This window comes from Oratosquilla oratoria, chromosome 17 (genome assembly GCF_046742065.1).
Source record: "Oratosquilla oratoria isolate Oo_2021 chromosome 17, ASM4674206v1, whole genome shotgun sequence".
Classification (NCBI taxonomy): domain Eukaryota; kingdom Metazoa; phylum Arthropoda; class Malacostraca; order Stomatopoda; family Squillidae; genus Oratosquilla; species Oratosquilla oratoria.
In genome coordinates, this window is record NC_134793.1 from 31,933,952 (window position 1) to 31,960,365 (window position 26,414).

General features: G+C 41.9%; 1 protein-coding gene across 8 annotated transcripts in view; it reads left to right on the forward strand.

The window, feature by feature from the left end:
* The window catches only part of LOC143034590 (uncharacterized), an 81,520-nt gene that overhangs the window by 40,983 nt on the left and 14,123 nt on the right, over nucleotides 1–26,414 (forward strand). For 2 of the 8 annotated variants that reach the window (XM_076200871.1, XM_076200873.1), the window contains exons 1-2: nucleotides 17,135–17,277; nucleotides 18,623–20,214. In XM_076200871.1, coding sequence (XP_076056986.1) covers nucleotides 17,150–17,277; nucleotides 18,623–20,214 — 1,720 coding nt within the window. In that variant the 5' untranslated portion in view covers nucleotides 17,135–17,149. Of the gene's footprint in view, nucleotides 1–7,134; nucleotides 7,167–7,606; nucleotides 8,009–8,457; nucleotides 8,684–17,095; nucleotides 17,278–18,622; nucleotides 20,215–26,414 lie in introns of those variants that run through there. The other 6 variants (XM_076200875.1, XM_076200876.1, XM_076200872.1 and 3 more) reach the window with 5 other exon arrangements.

Sequence of the window (26,414 nt, forward strand, 5' to 3'; positions counted from 1 at the left end):
TGCTTAAGTTCTCAGGAAATCTATCAAGTGACTGTGTAGGAAATAGGAATTTGACACTCATGTTCCATCCAGTGTCATGGAAAGTTGACAACAAGGTTGTTACAGAAGTTTCATTGTTGTCAGCCTTTTTATTACTGAGAAAGTTTTCTATTACTATCACAAATGAAAGCCACACTCCCCTTTCCTTATCATTCATTTTTCTGACAAAATCTTGATTGTCACAGACCAGAATTTGTGTTTGAGTTGATGAACCAAACCTCTGCTACAATTTGATCACATCCTTCAATCCTGTAGCTAGCATGCCTAATTTGTCTTTTAAAGGGTTTCTGTCTTCACTAGGATAAAAATAAAGGTGAGGTGCAAAAACTATTTAATTTACATGATATAAAAACATAGCCTTAGGTGTGGAATAGGTAAAGGAGTTATTATATGATAGGCATATAAGAACAGTAGTGAGATGAAAAGTCAGAATAGAAAAAAGTAACCTAAAAGTAACCAGCAGTGTACCACAGGGCTCAGTTTCAGCTCCTGTAATGTTTCTCATATATTAATAAGATGATGAAAGAAAGAAATAACTATGCAGAATTATTTGCTGATAATCCAGAAATCATGAAGAGGGTAAGAAGTGAGGAAGATTGTAAAGCATTACAAAACAACCTGGATAAAGTATATGGATGGAGTCAGGAGTGGAAAATTAATTTTAATACAAAGAAATGCAAAATATTGGAAATGGACCAAAGCAAGAAAAGACTGGCAATGGCTTACAAAATGGGAAATAAGGTATCATAATCAAAGTCAACCCATCAGGCATGGACCAAGATGATCCCTGGTCTAAACAAAGTATATGAGGAAAGATTGAAAAACCTGGGACTTCCCACCATGTAGGAGTATAGAGAGAGGCATGACATGATAATGATATTTAAACTGTGAAAGTGAGCAGAAAAGAATTGCTGTTACAAGAAGAAAGATCAACAAGAGGTCATAGTATAAAAAAAAATAGAGGAAAATAATTGCTGTTACAAGAAGTAAGATCAACAAGAGGTCATGGTAAAAAATATATATATATATTTAAGAGATGTCAGGAAGTATATCTTTCCATATATAAGTGTAGATGTGTGGAATAAGTTGGATGGAAATATAACCCAAGCCAACAGTAAATAAGAATTCAAGGCCATTTTTGGGATATTTTTATAGGGGTTAATGAGGAATTTTGGGGGACTAAGCTTCTCTATATCTATGAGCACTCCAAATACCATACACTACAGTACACTACAACTAGCTAAATACACATGTGTATGCATATGTATATATATACACACAAGCTCAAACATCTCATAAATTCAAATGTAATTATGATAATTGGAAATCAAAGATATAGATTAAGTTAGAACTGTACATGAATTTGAGGCTAGACATGATAAAGTGGAGAATAGGAGACAGAACTCAACAAGCATTGCTCCTTTTCCTATGTACTACAATTAGGTAAATGCAATTTGATGAATATATTTCAAAAGCAAAAGAGGAGAAGGTTTGGAAGTTTTGATAAAAGACAACCTGTCAACTGACAGACATATTATCAAGATAGTGGAAGAGATGCAGAGACTGCTGCAGGAGATGAAAGTGGCTTTTCTGTATGTGGGTGAAGAGATCATGAAAAACCTTATCAAAACTCTGATCTGTTCAAGATTGGAATATGCATCAGTGGTATGATCACCACACAGAATGAAGGATATCAAGAACGAGAGAATACAAAAGTTAGCAACCAAAGTGGTTCCCAGCCTGGCAGATAAACCATATGAAAAGGGACTAAAATCTGCTAACTTTGAAAGATCAAAGAGAAAGAGGTAATATGATTATAGTAGTCAGGCTGAGTGTCTTGATAGAGAATAGGAGGGCTTTAAGAGGTCATGAGAACAATTTAAGACTACATATCTAAAGGAAATGAAGAAATACAGCTTTCTGCATCGATGCATAAATACTGTATTTGGAATAGCTTGGAAGGTGACATAGCCCAATTTGGAACAATACATGAATTTATGAATTTAAATCTAAATATGATGATTGGAAATCCAGGATATAGACTAAGTCGAGGTTAAACATGATAAATTGGAGAATAGGAGGTGAGACCCAACGAGTTTTGCTCCTTTCCTGTATATTGGATGAGGCAATAGGGCATGCAAATACTATTCAAGAATTCAAGAACAAACTTGATGCTGAAAGATACAAAGACGGGTCACTATGAGCATAGCTCCCTTCCCTTATAATACAACTAGGTAAATACAACTAGGTGAAATAGAACACACACACACTCCTTCCCTGTATACTATAATTAGGTAAATACACTAACACACAAAAAGTAGCATTTCACTATATGGATGAAGAGATGATGATTAAAAATCATCAAAACCCTGATCTGTCCAAGACTGGAATATGCATCAGTAGTATGGTCCCCACAGAATGAATGATATAAGCAAGATTGAGAGAATACAAAGAGCAGCAATCAAACTGGTCCCCAGCCTGGCAGATAAACCATACGAGGAAAGACTAAAAGCACTGGGTCTACCAACTTTGAAAGATCAAAGAGAAAGAGGTGATATGATTGCAATATCAAGGTCACTAAAGGGGATAGATTGCATTGAGAGAAGAGATCTCCTGATTAAAGATGGAAGGCCTTTAAGAGATCATGGGAGCAAATTAAGAAAGATCACATGTGTAAAGGATATGAAGAAATACAGTTTTCCATATAGATGCATAAACAGCTGGAGTAGCTTAGGAAGTGATATAGCCCAGGCTCAAACCAAACAAAAGTTCAAATCTGAATATGATAATTGGAAATCAAGAATATAGAATAAATTGGAATTGTACATAAATTTGAGGCTAGGTAGGATAAACAAAGAATAGGAGAAAGGACCCAAAGAGCATAGCTCCTTTTCTTTATATTACAGTTAGGTAAATACATGCACACACACACATGGGAGCAAATCAAGTACAACCACATGTCTAAAGGATGTGAAGAAATAGTTTTCCATTGATACATGAATACCTGGAATAGCTGAGGAAGTGATATAGTCCAAGTTCAAACAATACACAAGTTCAAGTGTAATTATGATAAATGGAAATCAATGATATAGATTAAGTTGGAACTATACATGAATTTGAGGCTAGGTAGAATAAATAATTAGAGAATAGGAGACTGGACCCAAAGAGTCGCTTCTTTCCCTGTATACTATGATTAGGTAAATACATATTGGATGTGACAAAAACTTCAGGACCTGACAGGATCTCAAACTGGATACTTAAAGAATGTAGGGAACAACTAGCAGACAAGATCCATTGTACTGCTTGATTGGAAAAGGGCAAATGTGGTGCCAGTTTACAAAGGTAGAAACAAGGAAACACCACTAAATTATAGGCCAGCATCACTAACCAGCACAGTAGTGAAATTATGTGAAAGGATTGTGAAAGATCAATGGACCAAATGTCTTGAAAAGATGAAAATTCTGAAAGACAGTCAGTTTGGCTTCAGATCTGGAAGGTCATATGTGTCAAACCTTTTAAGCTTTTACTCAAGAGTGATTGATGCACTGCAAGAGAGAGAGAGAGGTGTGAGTGGACTGCATGTACCTGGACCTAGAGAAGATAGTTGATAAAGCACCTCACAGTTGACTTATGTGGAAATTGGAGTATGTTGGAGGACTGAGTGGCAAACTACAAGAATGGATTAAAGACTTTTTGAAGGACAGTAGTAAAGGAAAAGATGTCAAGCTGGAGACCAGTAACAAGCAAGGTTCCACAAGGTTCAGTGCTTGCACCAAGAATATTTCTTGTCCATGTCAGTGACATGATGGAAGAAACAACAAGCAATGTCAACAAGTTTGCAGTTGATGCAAAAATCACAAAAAGAGTGAAAAACGAGGAGGACAGTAGAATATTGCTAAGAGATCTAGATACTATTTTTGCATGGAGCCAAGAATGTTAAGTGAAGTTCGATACAAAAAAAAAAAATGCAAAGTACTTGAAAGGGGCAGTAGTGGCAAAAAGGCCATCCTTAAACTATTCAAGTGAACCCATTACAAAAGCAAAAGAGGAGAAAGACTTGGAATTGTTGATAAAAGACAATGTCACTGACAGACATATCAGCAGGATTGTGGGAGAGACATATGGACTACTACAGAGGAGTGGTGTTCCATTATATGGATGAAAAGATGATGAAAAAACACTGATGTGTCCAAGACTGGAATATGTATCAATAGTATAGTCCTCACACAGAGTGAAGGATATAAACAAGATCAAGAAAATACAAAGGACAGCAACCAAACTGGTCCCAAGCCTGGCAAATAAACCAGACAAAAAGTACTGGATCTGCCAACTTTGAAAGACCAAAGAGAAAGAGATGATATTACAGCACTCAGGTCACTAAAGGGAATAGATTACATTGACAGAAGAGATATCCTGATTAAAGATGGGAAGGCTGAGGTCATGGGATTAAATTAAGTAAGACCACATGTCGAAAGGATGCAAAGAAATAGTTTTCCATATAATGCATAAATATGTGGAATAGCTTAGAAGCAGATATAGCCCAAGCTCAAACAAAACATGAGTTCAAACCTAAACATGATAATTGGAAATCAAGTATATAGATTAAGTTGGGGGTGTACATGAATTTGAGTCTATGTATGTTTGGAAATTAGAGAATAGGAGATGGGACCCAATGAATTGTTCCTTTCTTGTGTACTACAATTATTTAAATACAATTAGGTCTATACTGTATATACCATGAGCTCTTTCCCCTTTATAAGAGCTTGGAGTAGGCACATACCTACTCCCACCCATTCAACTCCCATCCACAACCCTTTCTCTCCTCTCATCTTAGCTCCTCGTGGATGACGGGTCATCCCTGTATGTCGCCCACTGCCCTGGCTCAGAAGCAATGTAGCAAAACATAGTACATCCACAGCAAGGCCGCTTCACTTATTCGGCGACCCCCCCCCCCTCTCTGTCCCTTCATGCAGAACAAGAGAAGACTGGGGGAAATCCCTTCGGGCTGCGTCAAACTATCATTCGCACGTAAGACCTCCCTTGCTTACAGACACAGTATCCTAAAATATCCCATTCCACTCCTTTTCGCATGAACCATTGTGTGAAGACAGGAAGACAGTTCGTTTATGGTTCATCCCAGTACCGCTTTTGTGTTTTCATGAAAAAATAAACAAATAAGTAAAAACGGGTGCGCAATACTTCGGTGCCCTTTTCAGCGTGGGTGGAGTGAAACTGCAAACGTATGTAGGGGTATTTGGGGCTGATGAATTTAAACTAGGCTCATAAACAAATTCACCCAACGCAGTCGGGGCCCACAATACCCTTACCATTGCTGAGGACATTTAGAATAATTTCAGAAAATACTCAAACAATATTGGCGGATCCAGGGGGCTGAAGCCCCCCCCCCTCAAATTTGTTCTTTCAGTACTTCATTGTCGAGAAACCTGCCACATGTACACCGGGTACATGGCAGAAAGCAGTATTACAGTGCCAGAAGTATAATCAACACATCAGTGAGAGTAAATATTTAAAAATGTAAGAATAAGTATTACTTTTGCCCAATATTTTGAAAAAAGTGAGAACATATACTTCAATTTTTATTCAGAATAATCGTATGCGTACTACAGAGTACATCTCGTAAAAAGTATCATCTGTATATACAAAATTCAGGCCAGCACCCCCAAAGCGTCATTTACATGTACAAAATTCAAGTTAGCCCCCCCCCCCACCAAATTTTGATCCTGGATCCATCACTGTTAAGCAGTAGTTTTGCCAATCTTCCAGTGATCAATCATACCATACCATTAGTTTTATTGTGGATGCCGCGTGGCTATTTCACTTATTGTGACTTTAGTGTGGTATTAAAATTATGATGTGCGACGACATTATTCAGCTGGTTATCATTAGTTGTTTTTCATGTAGTGAAATATGTGTAAAATGACGTATGATAATCAGTGAAACTTTTTGACAAGGAAGGGCCATCTTCAAACCTCGAGGTGGCTACCAGTATGGTGTCGTTCAACGACGTGTTGTATGAACATGTAACGAACCAAGTTTTATTGTACAAATTATGAAAGTATCAATACTTAGTTCATTTTGACATTTTTATGGTGAATAACGAGTTTTTGTAAGCCCCACGATACCCCTCTTGTGGGTATGGGCCCGTCGAGGTCGGAGATTGTATTTTATCAGCCCCACCCCCGTACCGTGTGATGTAATATTACTTTTCCGTTGGGGTGATTGAATCAACCTACTTTGAATTGGGTACGAAATGCGTTTCTACAGTATGAAAAAAATCGGGGATAGTGTAATTTCCTTGTTAAAGGCATTCCTTTAGTTTCACCCATGCCCATGACAATTTTGATCGCTCTCACTATAAAGGGCGTTTGAAAATCACCTTCAACCGTTTCCATATGAAGGGTCACGAGCTCTGGTCTTACTCACATTATTGAAAAAAAGCGCGCCAGAGATTTCCTTAATATATTGGCACCGGCAGAAGAACCTGTTCAGTAACGGCTGTTTCTTGCGTCCTTGCCAAGGTTCTGAAGCAATAGACAAAGCACGCATGAATTCCCGAAGTTGCTGATTGTAGCTTGGCTGCGGAAGAGTAAGACTTGATGTCACGGCTGCGCAGCACACATGCGCCGTGGGATAAATAGCACACTGGGTGTCCTACTGGTTGGCCTTTTCATCGTTTAAGAAACGTGAATTTGATGACTGATTCGATGTTGTCCAGTAAGTTACGTGTCGCCATTCTTCTAGAAAATTTATATTTTGATGCATTGGTGACTTGCACATCTTGCAGAAGTTAACAGAATATTTTCACTGCGCCGATATCTGTTTATGAGTCAATACTACACTGTGCTTTGTACTCCGTCAGATTGCTTCGTATTGCGATTTTTATATGGAAACCCCACTCCAAATTGCCTCCAGCAAAACTTTTTATTATTGTTAATAGCCGTGCTATAGTCACCCGGCTGATAGCGCTGGCAACGTCCACTGAACTTTGTTGCTGGTTGCTGAACTAGTAATTCCTGTTCTTGTGTGAAGACAGTTATGGTCACATATCGCCATGCAGCACGTGTTGCCCTGTATATATTAATATGGGACATGCAAGTGGAAAGGAGGTAGGGGCCAAGGATACTTTGTACTGTTGCGCAGGTGCTGGGCTTGCCCTACTCTCCTCCCCGCTCTGAACCCCCCTCCCTTACCCTTGCATTACTCCCGCCTCTGCTTCCCCCAGCTCCTCGCTGCCCTGCCCTTGCATTTCCCACTTACATCCTCCCCCATGCACAGTACCTACTGTATCAGTTTTGAGTGCGAGTGTGTGTTTAAGTGTAACGTTCAGGTGGTACACGTAAACTGAAAGCAGAAATTAATAAATATGTGTTATGTTTATGAAATGTAGAGCACGAATTCACCAGAACAGTCATATGCACGAGTCAACTCGATTGTTGTTACGCAGCCGTGTTCCGGCGAAGTAGTGAGGCAAACTGTTAATATTATTTTATTTTGCTTCGTGTTCATGAAACAGACTTGTTTTCCATTTGAATTCGTTTAGAAATATATGGGAAGCATAGAATGAATCTACATTGAATTATCTACCTACTCGACAGTACCGATACAACTAATGTTAAGTGACGAAATTTATTAGTGTATTCGAATGACTATGGAGTATTACAGTTGTGTCCATAAATTCTCGTATTAATATACGGGTACATTTTATTATAATGTGTCGTGTACAAAGTAATTATTATACAAAGGGAATTACAACGAAAACGATATTTCTTTGCTGTCCTGAAGCGTTTGGTATCGAGCCGGGCGACCCACACTGTGACGTCATGATCACGTGGTACAAATGGAGAAGCATGTAGACAGTGGACCGGGACAGTTTTGCTGTGAGCATTTCTTCGTGCACGTGTGCGATTTAACTAAACTATTTCGTCCGTAGACATGAATTGTGTACCAGGTAAGGCATTAAGTTTCTCGCACCTCGCATGACATAAGTAAGGTGGTGTAGATATTCGAGGCGTCGTGTAAGGAGGCAAATAATATTGCGTAGTCTGTGACTGAGTGTGTGGCTGGCGAACAGTCGACAGAGTGGTGTTTGGCAGATCGCACGTTGGACACAAGCTCCGCATGATTATACACGTCCTCCTCAACGTACTGGTTTACTCTGTGCTTTGACACTTTTTACTAGCCGTTATTAATACACACTAAGGACTATCGAAATACACCGGAAAGACGAAGCCGACCATATCTCTGACATGGGTGGTGTATTTAGCGCATTGATGTGTGTGCGTACGTGTGTGCGTGTGTCTGTTTGTTTGGAAATGGGCGCTAGTGTCCAAGTTGAAGGATGAGAGGAAGCAAGAAGTGGCGACGCCGTTTCAGCCTGTCGTGGTGACTGAACTCTCAAGGCGTTGGGACTGGAATAGGGCTGTTGGGTCTGGCTTTGGTTATTAGTGTTTACAAACGCTCCTCCCACAAGGATTGGGTGGGTGATGGGCAATAGACTCTGCCGACGAAGACGACGAATCGTCGGCCCGTCGCAATTCCTCCGCTGGCCATAATGGGAACTTGCAAGTGTTGTCCACTCGTGTGGGAAGAAGAAAAGATTGTGAATATTCTGATACCAGAGAAGGTAGAGATAATCTTTGAGGAATTTTAAAACAAACGCTTACCTAGTGTCTGCCAGTGAGATGTGCAGCACAGAATGTTTTTTTTTTTTTTTTTTTTAAGAATTATTCACGGCCGTACTGTTAATTTTCTGAAGTTAGGCGCTTGAGCGCGCGCGCGCGCACACACACACACACACACACATACTTGAAACTAGCTATGATAAATTGGAGAGTAAAAAACTGGACCCCCCGAGCGTTGGCCCTTTCCTGTGCATTGCATGAACAAAGACCGTGGTGAATCACACATACACACGCACACACACATAACAAGAATGGAAAAGACTGCAGTAAACCATAAGTTCTACACCAGGTAGCTCCATGTCCCACATAACTTATCGTATCCACGACGTTAGATAATCTCACTATATTGGTAAATATGTTCTATTTCATTCTTAAATCTAAGATTACCCAATTTAAATCCATTACTACGAGTCCTGACTTGTTGCCTTAATATGATGACCTTGCTTGCATTACCCATATTAAAGCCCTTGACCCATGTGAATACCTTAATTAGATCACCCCGCATTCTTCGTCTTTCTAAAGAGTGTAGGTTAAGGTGCCTAAGCTTATCTTAAAATCCATATACTACAATTAGCTAAAAAACACACACACACACAGTAATAGCCTATATAGGAACCATACAGGCCTTTACGAGCGTTACTCTTACTGTATACTAAGTTAGGTGAACAGATACAAGCACACACACACACACACAAACACTCATACCCGGCTCGACGGTACGTAGGTACCGTTCTGGACGGCTAATTCAGCGATCCTAGTTCGATTCCCGCCAAGTGATGAATAAAAATCGATGCACTGCAAGCTGGTACTTCAACTCAGGTAGGCAAGGAGTTGTGTGTATAAGGTCACAGCATTACCCATGGATCGGGCCATATATGAACTCTGAGCTCTCATTTTGGAGGGTAATAGCTGTCAATCACAAGTCCAACACGTGATTCTAGACAGTGATTAATCACAAGCACACCGCTATTTCGATCTGAGTTCGAATCCTGTACAGGGCTAAAAAAAAAATCAGAATTGTTATTACGACGCGTTGTGTGCGTGTGTGTGTGTAAGGTCACAGCATGACCTATTCGTAGATTGGGCCATATACGAGGTCTGACCTCTCAGCTGAGTGGGCAGTGGTTGTCGATCACGAGTCCAACACGTGATCTAAGCCCATGGGCTGAAATAATTTTAGTATCGCTGCGGGTCGTTACTCCAACTCGTGGGCGGGGAGTTGTGTGTGTGCGTGTAAGGTCACTACATTATCCATAGATCGGTCATATATGAGCTCTGAGTTCTCTTCCGGGAGGGAGATAGCTGTCGACCACGAGTCCAACACGTGATCCAAGACCATGGTGAAACACACACACTTGTCTCATCCCCTCTTTTTTGTCCTTCTCTTTCCTCATCTTCCTCCACTCCTCATCTCCCCCCCCCCTCTTTCTCTCTCTCTCTCTCTCTCTCTCTCTCTCTCTCTCACACACACACACACACACACACACACACACAACCATGCAAAAACAATACACGAATTTAAAAACAGTCTAGATTAAACAAGATATGAAGACGGGACACTACGAGCATAGCTCCCCTTCCCGTAAAATACAACTAGGTAAATAAACACACACACACACACACACACGGCATGGTCAGTAATTTGTCGAAATCGTAGTGACCCTGCCCAAGCTTTGCAGTTAGTTTGCTGATGTGCTTCCTCCTCTTCTTAGGTGAGGTCCGTGTTTTTGCCTAATTGTCCGCTCCAATTACAATTCCACTGTGCACGGGCGACCTGTAGGCTATGTTTGCGTGGGATCGGATGTAGAACACAGCACTTAACCCAGTGGTTCTTACCCTGGGGAGGGGGCTGGGGTACGAGACATGATAGCCAGTACAATGGTACTATATATTTACCATGAGAAAGCATAATGTGCATTCACTGAATCCTACTAATTGGCATTTCTAATTCTAAAATAAAAAAGTACCTTTGTTCAGCAATGGAATATATCTAATCATTTCTCAGTAAGGTTTGTCTCACTAATCCTTTTCATATGTTCGCATTGTATTTGTATTGGATGGGGGTTAGAGAAACTTTTCTGAGATAATCAAGGGTGCTAAGGGCGTCTAAAAAATAAGAACCACGGCCGTAATATGTTTAATCAGTTTTATTACCAGTGAAAGTATATCGTAAATGTATTAGAAAAAATAACACACAGGGGAAAGATGTTAGTTTTAAGAACATAACAAATTTTCACTTGGTAACGAGCATGTCAATATTTTTGTTATCAGGAACACCACATCATCATTGCTATCATCATAAACATCGCATCACCATCATCGTCATCATTACCATAATCACCACGTCACCGCCAGCTCATCACCACTACCATCATCATCATCATCATTACCATAATCATCACGTCACCGACAGATCATCATCATCATCATCATTACCATAATCATCACGTCACCGCCAGCTCATCATCATCATTATCATCATAATCATCACGTCACCGCCAGCTCATCATCATCATAACCACCATCATATCATCACCAGGCCAACATAATCAGTACCAACATCACATCTCCTTCGTCACATCGCAACCACTAAATTACATCATCACAAGCACATCACCACTGGTTGAAATTAATATATTGGGTAGGGGGAGGGGCATTTTGCCCGGATACCGCGGGGGCACGTGTATTTTTCCCAGTGCAGGAGAGGACAAATACCCCCCCCCCCGGTCACCTGAAGATTTGTCACCCCAGAACGTCTACCCGAAGAATTGTCACCCCAGCCAAAAACACTCGAAGAAAAGTCACCCCGTTTAGGTGAGGTTACGTTAGGCTAGGTCAAATGAGGTTACGTTAGGCTAGGTCAAGTGAGGTTACGTTAGGCTAGGTCAAGTGAGGTTACGTTAGGCTAGGTTAAGTTAGGTGAGTTTAGCAATCGTCACCCAAGGATATGCCACCTGAAGAATTCTCATCCCGAAATAGCCCACCTGAAGAATTCTCACCCCGTCGAAATCTGGTAATGACAAGTCTTCAGGTGATCCCCCCCCCCTCTCCTCCGGGGGGACAAAAAAAAAATGATGGAACATCCCTTAGTAACAGTGTGGTTACCGGTGAAAGTATATCGGAGAATTAGAAAAGAATAACACGTTTTTCACTTGGTAACAATTACCACTTTGTTCTAAAGCTTGTCAATGTTCCAATCTCCATCATCAGATCACCACCACCACCGCCATCATCATCATCCTCATCATCATGGGTAAAACATATTAGGACAGCTGTCTCTATAGTAATGCTTCAGTATCCTTAAAAAGGCACCCAGGAAAATATTTTGTGCAAGAATTATACTTTATTCCGTAGTTCAGTGATAATAGAAAAAAAAGAATTCCAAACATTCAACTGTTTGTTCATAACCGTCCTGTTTTCTCTCTTTTTACAACAAATTAAAAGTTAAAAACTCGGGACTAATAGGCTAATTTTGGAGAGGGAATATCGGTCGAGTTGTAGTTGATCTTTGGGGAATCAGGGCAGAAAAAAATTAAGAAATACTGTGTGTGTAATTCACCATGGTCTTGGTCTTGGATCACGTGTCGCGATCGACAGCTATTTCCTTCCCGGATGAGAGCTCAAAGCTCATATGACCTATCTATGGGTAATGCTGTGACCTTACGCGCGCGCGCACACACACACATGCACACAACTTCCCACCCACGAGGGTTGGGCGGGATTCGAACCCGGACCGTCGTAGTGGCAGCCGGGAAATTACCACTCCGCCTCGAGTGTGTGGACCATTTGTTTTAAGCATCCTTTCGCAGTTACTTTTCATAGGAAAGTCACCGTGTGTATGTTAGTCGATCTATCTATCTGCCAGCGAGAACGGGAGGGACAGAAAAAGAGAATTCTCTCTCTCTCTCTCTCTCTCTCCCTCCCTCTCTTTCTCTCAAGTGTATGGCTGCGTTCTTTGATGAGCCTAATGTACCTTACTGTTCAGATATGCCTGTGGAAATGCTATTTGCAATACTTCACTACAATTCCACCCCCGATTCTTAGACCGTGGCCCGCTTCTACAGTCAAAGCACATAGGGGGGGGCAAAAGTCTTTGCCCTCAGCTAAGCGTCTCGTAGCGTAGACGTACCTCCAGTGGTGTTGTTGCAGCCATTTGGTTGACTGGGTAGATGTTCGAGTTGTTAAGAGAGCAGTAGAGACATTAGTAGCGCAAGTATTGATACGGATATCCATCGACATTTGCAAACGGCGTGATTATGCTCAGGACTTGTTGACCCTCTGACGGAGATTAAGATAAGCTGGACAGAAATTCAATAAGTCTTGTTTTACAAATGTGCTACTACATTAACCTTCCTAATACACTAATGTTAAGATATCAAGGACGTCATCATCGTAAGGAGATACTTGAAGTTTGGATATCGTGATGTCCTGAAAGAAAATGTATAATACGTAACAGTAGATTTGAAAATGGTGGTGGCTGACGTAAGGACATCCCAAATGGTTGCTCTTGATGTCTTCATGGAACCCAACCAAGTCGATTTGGTTGGGTTAGAGGCGACAGGAAGACGCAGATAAACTTGACTATGGGTCACGATAAGCTAGGAGCTGGGTAAGGACGGATGGACCAATGGGAACACGAGGTTTGGCTGATTCCGCCTGAATGTTGTCATTATTTTAATTTTTTCTGCTAAGTTTCGCTCTCGTATGATACTTTGAAAAAAAAAAAGTTCGTAGATTTTATAGTAGAGAATGATTAGCAAATATTTTAATGCCCAGTACTCCCATATGATAGTGTATCAACTTCGTAAGTTTAAATGCAGTCAATAGTTTAGTAACGTCCTCACGAATCAGCAACGCGTTCTCTTACGACTGAGAAAATAAAATAATCTTATCACACTTCTGCCATTTATGACCCCCACCTCAATGTTTATCCATAAGTGCTAGAACTTGTTTCGGAGTTGTTTTGCTCTCTCTCTCTCTCTCTGTCTCTCTCTCTCTCTCTCTCTCTCTCTCTCTCTCTCTCTCTCTCTCTCTCTCTCTCTCTCTCTCTCTCTCTCTCTCTCTCTCTCTCTCTCTCTCTCTCTCTCTCTCTCTCTTTTCAGTTTAAAAGTGTCGCTTGTGACACATTTGCTTCAGGTTAGTGATCAATGACAAAAAGTCTATTGCAAAAAATTCGGCGTGGACCCCCATCCCTAACTAGCTATTGTGCTAAGGTAGACCTTGTTAGGGTGTGTATTTACCTAGTTGTATCTTACGGGAAGGGGAGCTATGTTCGTAGTGTCACGTCTCTATCTGGCAGTGGCTGATTTGCTCTTAGATTCGTGTATGGTTTTTGCACACACTATCATTTCGTCCAGTTTGTTCCAGACATCCACCACTCTGTGGGGGAAAGCTGTTCTTTTTCAGGTCTCCTCTGTAACTGCCTTTTTTTGAGTTTCCATCCATGTCCCCCTATCCCAACTTAGTAAGTCGTCTCTATCAAGGATTTCCATACCTCTCGTGTGTGTACGCATGCGCAATTAGTCATGATCTTGGATTACGTGTTTTAGAATAGTTCACTGGTCGACCTCGTCGTCGGGACTGGCTATGCGAAATGACAGAAGTCTGCGCGAAGCGGGAATGACATCGGCGTGGGACGGAGGAAGGGAGGGAGCGAGGGAGAAGGAAAGACTGTATCACCTGTCCTTCCTTAATAGAGAACCAGTTTGCTCCGGCATTTTACGTTGGGACGAGGAGTGTCGATGCGACAGTACAAGTGTGTGTGTGTGTGTGTACTGAGCCAGTTGTTTGCTGACGACACTGCGCTTGTGGCAGGGCCGTTGGGACGAGAAGTGTCACGTGACAGGAAGTGTGTGTGTGTGTACTGAGCCAGTTGTTGTTTGCTGACGACACTGCGCTTGTGGCAGGGTCGTTGGGACAAGGAGTGTCGACGTGACAGGAAGAGTGTGTGTGTGTATACTGAGCCAGTTGTTGTTTGCTGACGACACTGCGCTTGTGGCAGGGTCAGGAAGGGTTAAGAGAGTTAGTGACGGAGGTTGGGAAGACACACGAGAGGAGAAAGCTGAAAGTAAATGTGGGTAAAAGCAAGGTGATGAGATCTACAAGGGTAGGGAGTGGCATTGAGTTGGAGGTCTAAAAGTCACGTGCTTTTGACTTTGCTACCTCCCTCATGAGGGGGGGGGGCTGTGTGTGCGTGCTTGCGTCCACTCGTGCAAATGAGACGAAGAGGTTCGTTGCTTTTTAACGTGGCTGTACCTCAGCAACTTGCTCGAGAACGTTCCCATCGGTGACTGGCGGCGGCGTCGTCGGAGATCGATCATCCTAACGACCACAAAAGAAACTTGTTCGTGTGGAGGTGGAAGGCCGGACTCCCCGCTTCAGTCAGGTCATACATACATACATATACCAAAGGCTTTTTCCCCCTATTCGGGGGGGTAGCCAGGTCAGGTCGTGCACCCAAGATTTGTCCACGTTGAGCTCCCCGGTAGAGAAGTCGCAGGAAATCCCTAGACTGACTGGTTGGCTGGTGCTTCTTCTGATGGATTGAATAGGCTGGGCGAGGGCAGCCGGCATGATAACAATGGGGCGACTATTGGACACCCTGTATAGGTCAGGTTACCAACGAGGTGTGGATCATCACCGTGACTTAGGAATCCATCACGGTGAAATTATCCTGTCACGACCTCTCCACCCAACACTGACACTGCAACCTTGCCTGAACTGAATTCCAGTCTCAGACTTTCTGTTGATAGATGAGGTCCTGACTATGAGGAAGAAGCCTGGCTGGAGAAGTGGTAACCCTGGATCACAAATCGGCGCCGCTTCTTTCCGGAAGGACGATGATTCTGCCACCTGACCCCCAAATGGTACCCCTTCGCAACCAGAGGGGTTAGGGTGGGTGTTCGCGTGACCCGAATAAAATCGCCAGGGTGAAAGGTGAAGGAAGCACCACCCGACAGGTGGGAGGGACTCGTCAGGATGGGCCATAGCAGCCAGTCCGGCAAGCGAAGTGCCGGCGGCGGCGACGGAAGGAGGGGGCGAATGGTGGGACATCATAAGAGGGATCAGGTGCAAGAGGAGACACCAGGTTCAGGATGATGGGGTTTCAAGGTTTGTGGGTCCTTTAAAAACACCCGTGGCGATGTTGAACACCTGTTTGCGACGAAAGGGAAGGTGTGTTTGGAGGAGGGGCTGTATGCATCTCCATCAGTCGTGGTCCTTTTGAGGGATTGGGAGCTCGCCCCCCCCCTCCTATCAAGTGCATCGCATCGCCTCCTTTTCTCTTTAGCTGGAAGAAAATCGATAAAGTACGTCGCCGCCGGGTTTTTTCGAGAGGAATGTCGGGGTCGAGGCTGAGACTTTGAGTTTGGATCCTTGGAGGAGGAGGATTGGGCCAGTCAGCAGTTCGTCAGATCGTTTTATCTAATGATGTAAAGAGTCGAGGTATGATGGAAAAAATGCAGGGAGAAATAATCGTGATCTTTGGATGGGAATGGTTCCCGGCGAGAATTTGTTTAGATTGACCGAGACAATAATAATTATAATAGTAACAATAATAATAATAGTAATAATAAATGTAATGATAATAATAATGCTGGTTATGATTTCTGTCCGACTTTTTTCCGGGATTCGTCCAACCTTTCCAACTCGAACAAACCGAGGACGAAGTGTTGGGAGCAGGAGAACGAATAAAATGTAATTACCTCAACCAGCGGGTTCTTGATTTTTTTTTTCCCAGTGGCCGTATACATGAGGTCTCGCACCTCCCCCCCCCCCCCGTGTAAAAAACTGATACAGATTTATTCAATTACCGAGGCGAATACAGATAAAGAAAAATAACGAAAAAGTGCCTATTTGCGATTTACTGGCCAGCATCGTGTCTCGTTCTTTTCAGGTAGAAAATGACAAAATGCGGACCCCCCACACCCACCCATCCCCCACACAAACACACCTGTACTCTGGTCGATCAAGACACCACATGGACGCACGTGATTGGTTATCGTTTCCAGGTGATATGGTTCAGACATCCAGTATAGAACGATCAAGGCGATTAGGCTTCAGCAAAGTGAGTGAATAAAATCGTCGGTCAGTGCGACAATCAACCACTAGACTAGGATAACTACTGAAATTAGTGTAAGACTGAACACCGACCAATCCTGGAAGGTCAAGCGAGTTCAGGTCATGTCGCGTCAGATTGTTACGTATATTTGCCACGGTGCCCCAGCAAGAAATCGTTGCTGAAGCTGCATTAACTGGAATCGCCCGCCCTCGTGGAGAGCGAAAGGAAATTCGGCGCGTTGTTGTTGTTGCTGCTGCTGCTGCTGCGAGGGTGCACAAGTACAACCGATTGACTCGCTTGTTCGTTCTCGCATGTTACGACGCTGGGTGAAGCCGTGAGAGGAGACAGGATGGGAGGGAGGAAGAACAAGGTCAAGGAGATAAAGAGGGAGTCCATAGGTTTGAGTCAGGCAACAAGAGAGTTGTGCCCAAGTTATGTTTATCTAATTGTGGTGTACAGGAAAGCAGCGACGCTCTGGTAGTCTTTTACTCTCCAGTTTATGATTATATCATAGCTTCAAACTCGTATGCCTGAGCGGATGTTTAGGCCCTAAGCCGACACTGTGTGTTTGGATAATAGAATATGACCGTATTTGTACTGTGAATTCTGGTATCGTGTTTTTACTGTTCTTCTTATATTTAATTTATCACTATATATTTGTATATTTTAGTTATATTTGTATGTTATTTGTAATGTACTTATATTTTATACATTATTTGTCATATTTGGTAGTATATTTTTAATGTTCTGCTATATTTTGTAGTTTATTAATTTCACATTTCATGATTGTTGTTTTTATGTGCATGTTCTTACATTTTGTTGTTTATTGCTGTTTTGTACTAGTATATGTTATGTAAAGATGTGTAGATATTAGATTATATAATATGTTGTTTGTGATATTCAGTAAAATAGTTATTTTCATAGTTTATCCCATGGCCCAAATGCCCTACATTTGTGTGTATGTTATCTCTTTGTGTGTCTTATGGACTGTGGGACAAAACACCCTCTAATATATTCATCTAGTTTGGTTACCAGTGAAAGTATATCATAAAAGTAGAAAAGAATAACTCATAGGAAAAACAGTGAGTGGCCCATACCCCAATCAGTGAAAACTGTCATACCTAGACAAAATCCCAGTGGTAATCTGCAGGTGGAGTTAGGTTAGGTTATGTCATTCTCCTCCTCCCCCCCCCCAAAAAAAAAAATCTATTGGGGTTTTGTCTGCTATGGAGATTGGGGTTTTGTCCTTTGGGTTTTTGTCGTATTAACACTATCAATTGACACTTGACACCGAGCATGTCAATATTTTTGAGCACCACCAGCTTATCACTACATTATCATCATCATCATCATTGTCAACATTATTACATTACAATACTTTCACATCACCAACATCAGCACGTCATCATGACAATAACCACCATCACAACACACACAGGCACATGCACACAAACTAGATAAAACAATAGTGTGTGCAAAAACTATAAACATTTAAGAGCAAACTAGACACTGAGATACAAAGATGATCATAGCTCCCCTTCGCATAAGATACAACTAGGTAAACATACACACACACACACACACACCTAGCAGGACCAAGAGAAGGTGAAGGGTTTGTATAGATAGGCATCATCACCTCATGAAGAGGTACCCTACTATGTACAGACATTTGTTTGCCACCATTGTTTACTGGTCCTCACTCATTTGAGTTTGAATTATTCTATATACCAGGTAGCTAGATTACACAACAAAGATGTTTTCACTTTTGATTCCATGCCATGATCAGTGGACATTTCTGTACATGTTTTTTTGTTTTTTCCAGGTTTAATGCCAGTAGAACAATGGCGGAAGTAAGTGCAACCACAAGCAAAGAGGAGGAAGAGGAAAGGGCATCCAGCTGTAGTCCTGTTCACCCTGTTGAAGAAGCAAGAGTCACAGGTGGTCAGGGGAAGGATGACATAGTCTTGGAGAAGAGGCAGATAAACCGTGATTGCAGTCCAGAGTTGAAAGGAAAACGTGATAGTCTGAGAAAAAGAAACAATGTCCCAGATAGTGTGCAGTCAGATGCAACTCGTGGAAACGAGTTGAAAGGATTGCAGAATCCCGTAACAAATGAAGACCATGGTGTTGTGGAAGGAACCTGTTCAAATAAATGTAGTGAGGTGTTGAAAGAAAAACAAAATGTTGTAGATAATGGAGACATGTTGAAGGAAAAGCAAGATGCTGTAGATAGTGGTGAGGTGTTGAAAGAAAAACAGAAACCTGTAGGTAGTGGGGGCAAGTGTCTTCTTGCAGGGAAAAAAGTTGTGATGAGAGTTGAAGGGAAAAGTGAGAAAATGAGTGCAATAGTTAAGAAAAAAGTAACAGTAAAAAGAGGAAAAATTGATATCCCATTAAGAGCAACCTTGCATGGGAAAAGATTTGTGAAATTAAATAGGCCAAGTGCTTTTGGTAGTGTGAGTAGAAGTGCATTTTCTGAAGAAAGTGCATGTCTAAAAGAAATGAAGAAGAAGTTTATGGCCGAAACAGGGGGAATGATAGAAAGAGAGGGTGGAGGAAAAAAGAAGGGATGTAGACCTGACAGGTTCTCTAGAGTGAGATTTGTTATACGCGAAAAAAATGGCAACATTACTCAGACGATGGTGAAAAAAATACCGAGGGCTGGAGCAGGTATGAACAAAGCAAGAATTTTGATAAAGAAAAAGTTGGTTGGCAGTTCATCTGCAATTTTAAGTGACAATAAACCCGTTTCTGTCAAAGCAGAAAATTCAAAAGTAAACAAAAAAATTATAACTGTGGACGTAAATCAGAGCAACAAAAGAGAAAAAGAAAAGAAGAAAAGCACCAGTAGTGACCCTTCTGTAAGTGGTGGAACTGTACAAGGTGTACAAAAAAAGGATAGTGAGGTTGACCTAAGATGTACAGAAAAACTGACTGATGAAGTGTCTATATCTTACAATATAAATAATACCGGTTGGGTGAACATCAAAAAGGAAGTCACAGAAAACATGACCAGCGAGGGCAAAAAAGAAATAGATAAATCTCAGTATTCATTGAATGACATGATGAAAAACTTATCTAATGTTATGTATAAGAAGACTGGTCCAGCTAAGGTAGCAAGACCTAACTTGAAGATCACTGGGCCATCTAGGATTACCATAGGCGAGGCGTTTAGGTCCTTAAAACCCCAAAATCAGAGGCAGCAGGGCCAAGAACAGATTACTCAAGATAACAGTACGAAGAAGGAAAATTCATATGCAGACGAAGTGCAAATTATAAGTGAAGGATCAAGTCAGCAGCAGAGTTTTTCAAACAGTCCAAGTTCCAATTCAAGTGAAGGCAGTGAAATCAAGAAAGGCCAGCTTATAGTGCACAGAAACAGATTTAGAGGGAATGAAGGCCTTTCCAGCTCAGGTAAATTTGTTTTATGTTTTTCTGCTCCATATAAAGGGCATTCACTGCATTGTCATAATTGAAAAAGCTTTTAATTTAGATTAAGTACGGCCAGTAAATGAGGAGCCAGATTTATGGCACACTTAACACATACAGGTGTTCCAGATCTTAGTAATGCTACACATTACCCTGTACCCACCATCTTTCCTCATCACCCCTCTAACTATATATCTTTTGTGACCCTCCTCCTCATATATCTCTCCTCTCCTCTTCCCCCTCTCCTCTCTCCCCTTCTCCTTTCTCCCCCTTCTCCTTTCTTTCTCCTCTATCTCTCTCTCTCTCTCTCTCTCTCTCTCTCTCTCTCTCTCTCTCTCTCTCTCCCCCCCCTCTCTCTCTCCCCCCTCTCTCCCCTCTCTCTCTCTCCCCTCTCTCTCTCTCTCTCTCTCTCTCTCTCTCTCTCTCTCTCTCTCTCTCTCTCTCTCTCTCTCTCTCTCTCTCTCTCTCTCTCTCCCCCCCCCCTCTCTCTCTCTCTCTCTCTCTCTCTCTCTCTCTCTCTCTCTCTCTCTCCCCCCCCTCTCTCTCTCTCTCTCTCTCTCTCTCTCTCTCTCTCTCTCTCTCTCTCTCTCTCCCCTCTCTCTCCCCTCTCTCTCTCTCTCTCCCCTCTCTCTCTCTCTCTCTCTCCCCTCTCTCTCTCTCTCTCTCTCTCTCTCTCTCTCTCCCCTCTCTCTCTCTCTCTCTCTCTCTCTCTCTCTCTCTCTCTCTCCCCTCTCTCTCTCTCTCTCCCTCTCTCTCTCTCTCTCCCTCTCTCTCTCTCTCTCTCCCCCTCTCTCTCTCTCTCTCCCCTCTCTCTCTCTCTCTCCCCTCTCTCTCTCTCTCTCTCTCTCTCTCTCTCTCTCTCTCTCTCCTCTATCTTCTATCTTCTTTTCCCTCTCCACTCTCTCTCTCTCTCTCTCTCTCTCTCTCTCTCTCTCTCTCATCCTTTCTTTTTGTCTTTCCATCTCTGTATTATCGTAATTGTAATAAAGAGTAAAGGAGGAACATTTGTGGGGTTTGTCTCTTTTTCACGAACTCTGATATAGAATTTGGTGCTCATGAATGCTGCTCAACTTTCTTTATGTGGAGAATCTATTTTGGACATACTTCAAATATGTGGTTTCATTTTGTTCTCATGCCCTTGTGATGTTCTCTTTCCAAAACCAAGACGTTTTTTTTTTTTGTCGGTTTTATGTACTGCATTTAATAAGCTTAACACTATTATCATGTCATTTTTGTGTGTGAGTGAGTGAGTGATGGCTGGTCCAGTATTATTTCTTCTTCTTCTTCTTCTTCTTCTTCTTCTTCTTCTTCTTCTTCTTCTTCTTCTTCTTCTTCTTCTTCTTCTTCTTCTTCTTCTTCTTCTTCTTCTTCTTCTTCTTCTTCTTCTTCTTCTTCTTCTTCTTCTTCTTCTTCTTCTTCTTCTTCTTCTTCTTCTTCTTCTTCTTCTTCTTCTTGTTGTTGTTGTTGTTGTTGTTGTTGTTGTTGTTGTTGTTGTTGTTGTTGTTGTATCTACAAGGGTGTGAATCCTGGGAATCAGTATAGTTGCTGCTACCTCTGTTGTCTTGATTTTATTCATATCTTACACTTTGTGTGGAGCCCTTGCCATTGCTCTGTATATTTAGGGTGGATCAGACATTCTCACATTTATTTCTCATGTTGTCCATGTAGTGAAAAGTTACATTTATGTTTGCCAATACACCTCACTCATGATTTTGGTGAAATGTTTATCAAGTGACAATTTTTACATGCCCAAGCCCTAGAACCTCTTTTGCTTTTTTTGAACAACATGCTGAGTAATTCATTTTGTAGATTTAATTTGCAGTCTACCTCATTTTTAATGTTCCCATGATCTTTGCATCATCTGTAAACATGGCAGTGTAGTTTGCCCCCAACATCCATCGTGTCATTTATTTAGCTCAAGAACTTGGCTGTTCAATTTATACATGGATGTGGTGTGAGAGGTAACTGCAGGGGTAATGGGCTGGGAATTGGAGATGGTTAAAGAAAACAGAGAAAAATGGGAGATAGCTAGTTGTTGTTTGCTGACGACACTGCACTTGTAGCAGGATCAGAGGAGGAATTAAGGAAGTTAGTGATGGAGTTTAGGAATGTGTGCGAAAGAAGGAAGTTGAAGATAAGTGGGTAAAAGTAAGGTGATGAGATGTAAAAGGGGAGAGGATGGCAGCAAATTGGAAGTGAGTATTAACCTCTTCACTCTGGGGCACATCGCACTTCTGGCAGCATTAGCTGCCCGACGTGCGATGTTGCGTCATAATAATCGCATTATAAAAAATAAAGTCAGTGCTCAATCGTTCGTTCTCTTTCACCCGTGAATTTTGATAACCATAGAAAATATGATGAAGCCAGTTTAGAGAGAATGGAGGTTACGTAGGTATGACTACAATAAATATAATCAAGACGCTGACATTGGCATCATCGCGTACCCACTTGCTCCTCATGACGCCTACGTAGGCGTCACCGTATGGAAGTGGTTAAGGGAGAGGGACTGGAGGTAGTGGATAGCTTTAGATATTTGGGTGCAAATGTGGCAGGAAAGGGAGGAGTGGAGGTAGAATATAGATTGAGAAAAGCAAGTCAGTGCCTTTGGGGATTAAAAAGTGTAATGAGAAATAGACATTTGGGAATGAGGCAGAAACATGGAACATTAGAGAGGAAGAGAAGAGTTTGAATGTATTTGAGATGAAATCCCTGAGAAGTATGGTAACTTGGTAAGGGTTACTAGGTTGGATAGAGTGAGAAATGAGGAGGAGAGTGGAGGGTGGAAAGGGAGTTGGGAGATAGGCATGATGAAAGAGTATTGGGATGGTTTGGACACATGGAAAAAAAGAATGAAGAAAAATCAGTAAAAGAGGTGTGGAAGGAGTGAACATGAGGGGGTGACCAAAGATGAGATGGATGGATGGGGTAAAAGGGGCATTGGGAAAGAGGGGAATGTCTGTTGAGGAAGGAAGAGAGAAGACAGAAGATTGGGATTGGTGGAGAATGGTCGTGTATGGATGATGCTGTGATGCATGGAAGGGTGTGGGTGGGGGATGGGGGAGTGAGGAAGTGTGAAAGATTTGACAAAGCCCAAAGGTATTTCTTCCCATCTTCTCTTTTTCTGCATGAGGGGACAGGGGGGGTTGCTGATTAAATAAAGTGGCCTTGCTAGGTATGTGCTGTGTCTTGCTACATTGTTTCTGACCCAGGGCAGTGGGCAAGAGGCAGGGATGACCCATTGTCCAGGAGGAGCCAAGAAAAGAGGTAGGGAGGGGTGGAGTATGTGGGGATGAAATGGGTGGGAGTGGATTTATGCTTTTGACTTTGGATACTTCCCTCATAATGGGGGGGGAGTAAGCCATTGGTATATGTAAGAAAATTACAAGTGATAGAACAGATGTGTAATTCTGTGACTCCACCAGTCACTGCTCTTTACCTTGATATCTTCTACTTTTTTACTGCTTTCATATCCTGATACTTCAGGAAGTCTTTATCTATTCAAAGAGCTTACCTGTCAGTCTTACAATATGCTACAGTTTCCACAAAAGTTGATTGTGAGGTCTATCTATCTATATACTAAGCTTTTTCCCCCTTATAAAGGAGGTAGCCAAGTCAAAGGCATGCACCCATTCCACTCCCCTCCCCTCCACCGCCCTTTCCCCATTTTCATTATACATGACAGGTCATCCCTGTGTCTCACCCACTGCCCTGGGTTAGAAACAAAGTGGCAAGACACAATACATTAACAGCAAGGCTGCTTCACTTAATTGGTGACCCCCTCCGTCCCCTCATGGAGAAAGAGAGAAGATGGAGAGAGATCCCTTTGGACTGTGTCAAAATATCATTGACAACCAAGCACCCCATACTTCCCCATCCCCCACCCCTCCCTTCCTTGCTCAACAGACATTCACCTCTTTCTCAATGCTGCTTTCACCCCATCCATCCATCTCATCCTCGGTTGTCCCCTGAAGTTCTCTCTCTCCACCTCTGCCTTCCACACCTCTTCTCCTCGTCTTCCCACTTGGGTCATGAAAGCTGCTAAAATGGAATGGAGTATGGGATTAGGCATCCTGTTCTCTATCTATGGGTACATTCCTGTGAAAAGTCAAGGCATAAGGAAGGCTGGGAGGTAGTTTTCCAACCAGAACCCTAAGGTTTGGGCCTTTTCATGATTGTGATTTATCTTGTTGAATGCCTGCTAGATCTAAATACTCACAGTTCATCCAACCATCTCTTGCATCAAATTATGTGTTCTTTGCAGGCTTGGTATGCATGATCTTCCAGTTGTAAAACCAAATTATCCAAAATTATGTCTTCATATTATTTCATTCTTTCTAGAGTTCTCTCTCATAATTTTGCTATCATGATGGATTTGTGGTACTTTCCTATTCTCATGGGAGCCATGAGCACTCAATGAGATGATGAATCTTATCGGACAGTGGGTCTCTGCAGTCCTTAAGTATCGATTTGAAATCCCATCAGATCCTGGAAGTTTTTTCATATCTACTGTTTTAATGAAGTGGCCTTGCTGTGGATGTGCTGTGCCTTGCGACACTGCCTCTGACCCAGGGCAGTGGACAGGGTGCAAGGATGACCCGTCATCCAGGAGGTGCTAAGATGGGAGGGAGGGTGGAGGGGAGTGGAGTGTATTTTGGGATGGAATGGGTGGGAATGATTTTTTGCCTTTTTCTTTTTGGCTACCTCCCTTGTAAGGGGGAAAATGTCTTGGTATATGTATGTACTGTTTTCAATAGTTGGTATCTTCACTCACTCACTCCGTTGGATCTTGAACCTTGTGTAGATTCTGGTCCGCCAACAGTAATCCTCTCCATACCCTTCGGTCCTGTGCTGCTTCCATCCAGGTTATTTTATTTATTCCTCTTCTGTCCATCTCCGCCTCCACTCCATCTATCCATCTCATTCGAGGTCTCCCTCTGGGTCTTCTTCCAGGCATAGTTGGTATCTTCAACCTGTGTTAAATAATTTTCATAAACTTTTCCATCCACTCTCAACTTTTAGATTCTTCCTTTGTCTCGGTTTACTGTTGACACCTGTAGAGCAGTTTAAGTTCACTTCTGCATATATCAATAATAACCTTTTCAAAATTCCTTTCTTCCTCTTTAAATTCTTGTTTTGTATATGAGCATCTGTACTCCTCTTATCTTCCATGCCACTACCTCCCCACCTCCTTTTTTTAAACCAATCCCTGAACCATGTGTTTATTTGCCTAATTGTAGTAAGTAGGAAAGGAACTGTTTTTGTGGGGTCGTGTGCCGTTATTATCCGTTTATCATAGCTAGTTTTAAGTTAAATGTGTGGTTCTAACAGCTGTGATTATGGTCTAGGCTATGCTGTAGGTCAAGTGTGACAGGCTAATGACTTTTCTCCACATGGGCCACCTAAGAAAATAATACATACATACATATACCAAAGGCCCTTTCTCCCTACATGGGGGGTAGCCAAAAAGAAAAAGGCATAGAAACCACTCCCGCCCACCCCACTTCCTGTATATTCCACTCCCCTCCACCCTCCCTCTTATCTTGGCACCTCCATGAAAAGAAAATAATGAAATGGATAAACTAGGAACTTCTTGGTCAAGTTTTATATTTCAACCCACAGAATATGATTTCATTTATTACAACATTCATAGAAATGAGTGCTTTGAAGCCCTGCATATGACATTTTTAAGAACATAAGAATGAAGGAGACTGCAAGAGACCATAAGGCCTAAACTAGGCAGACCATAAAAGTTTGTAGGCTATTTCAGGGGTTTATAGATCTGCCTGGAAAACTATATTTCTTCATATTCTTTAGGCTTGTGGTCTTTTTTTAAAATGGTTCTAGTGACATCATGATGCCCTTCTGTGCAAAACTAAGAAATTCCCTGTCAGCTTTGTCCATCTTATTTTCAGTGACCTGAACACTACAATCAAGGTCAGCATCTTTGCCCCTTTATTTATGATAGGTATAGTGCTTTAGCCTTTCCCCATAGGTTATTTGCAAGGCTGGGAACCACTTTGGTTACAGTTCTTTTTATTGTCTTCATCATGTTTCTGTGTTCTTCACTTTGTGCACGGCATATCTTCTACATCTTGGGAAGATACAGCTATATATATATATATACATACATATATACATACATACATACATACATACGTACGTACATACAGACATATACCAAGGCT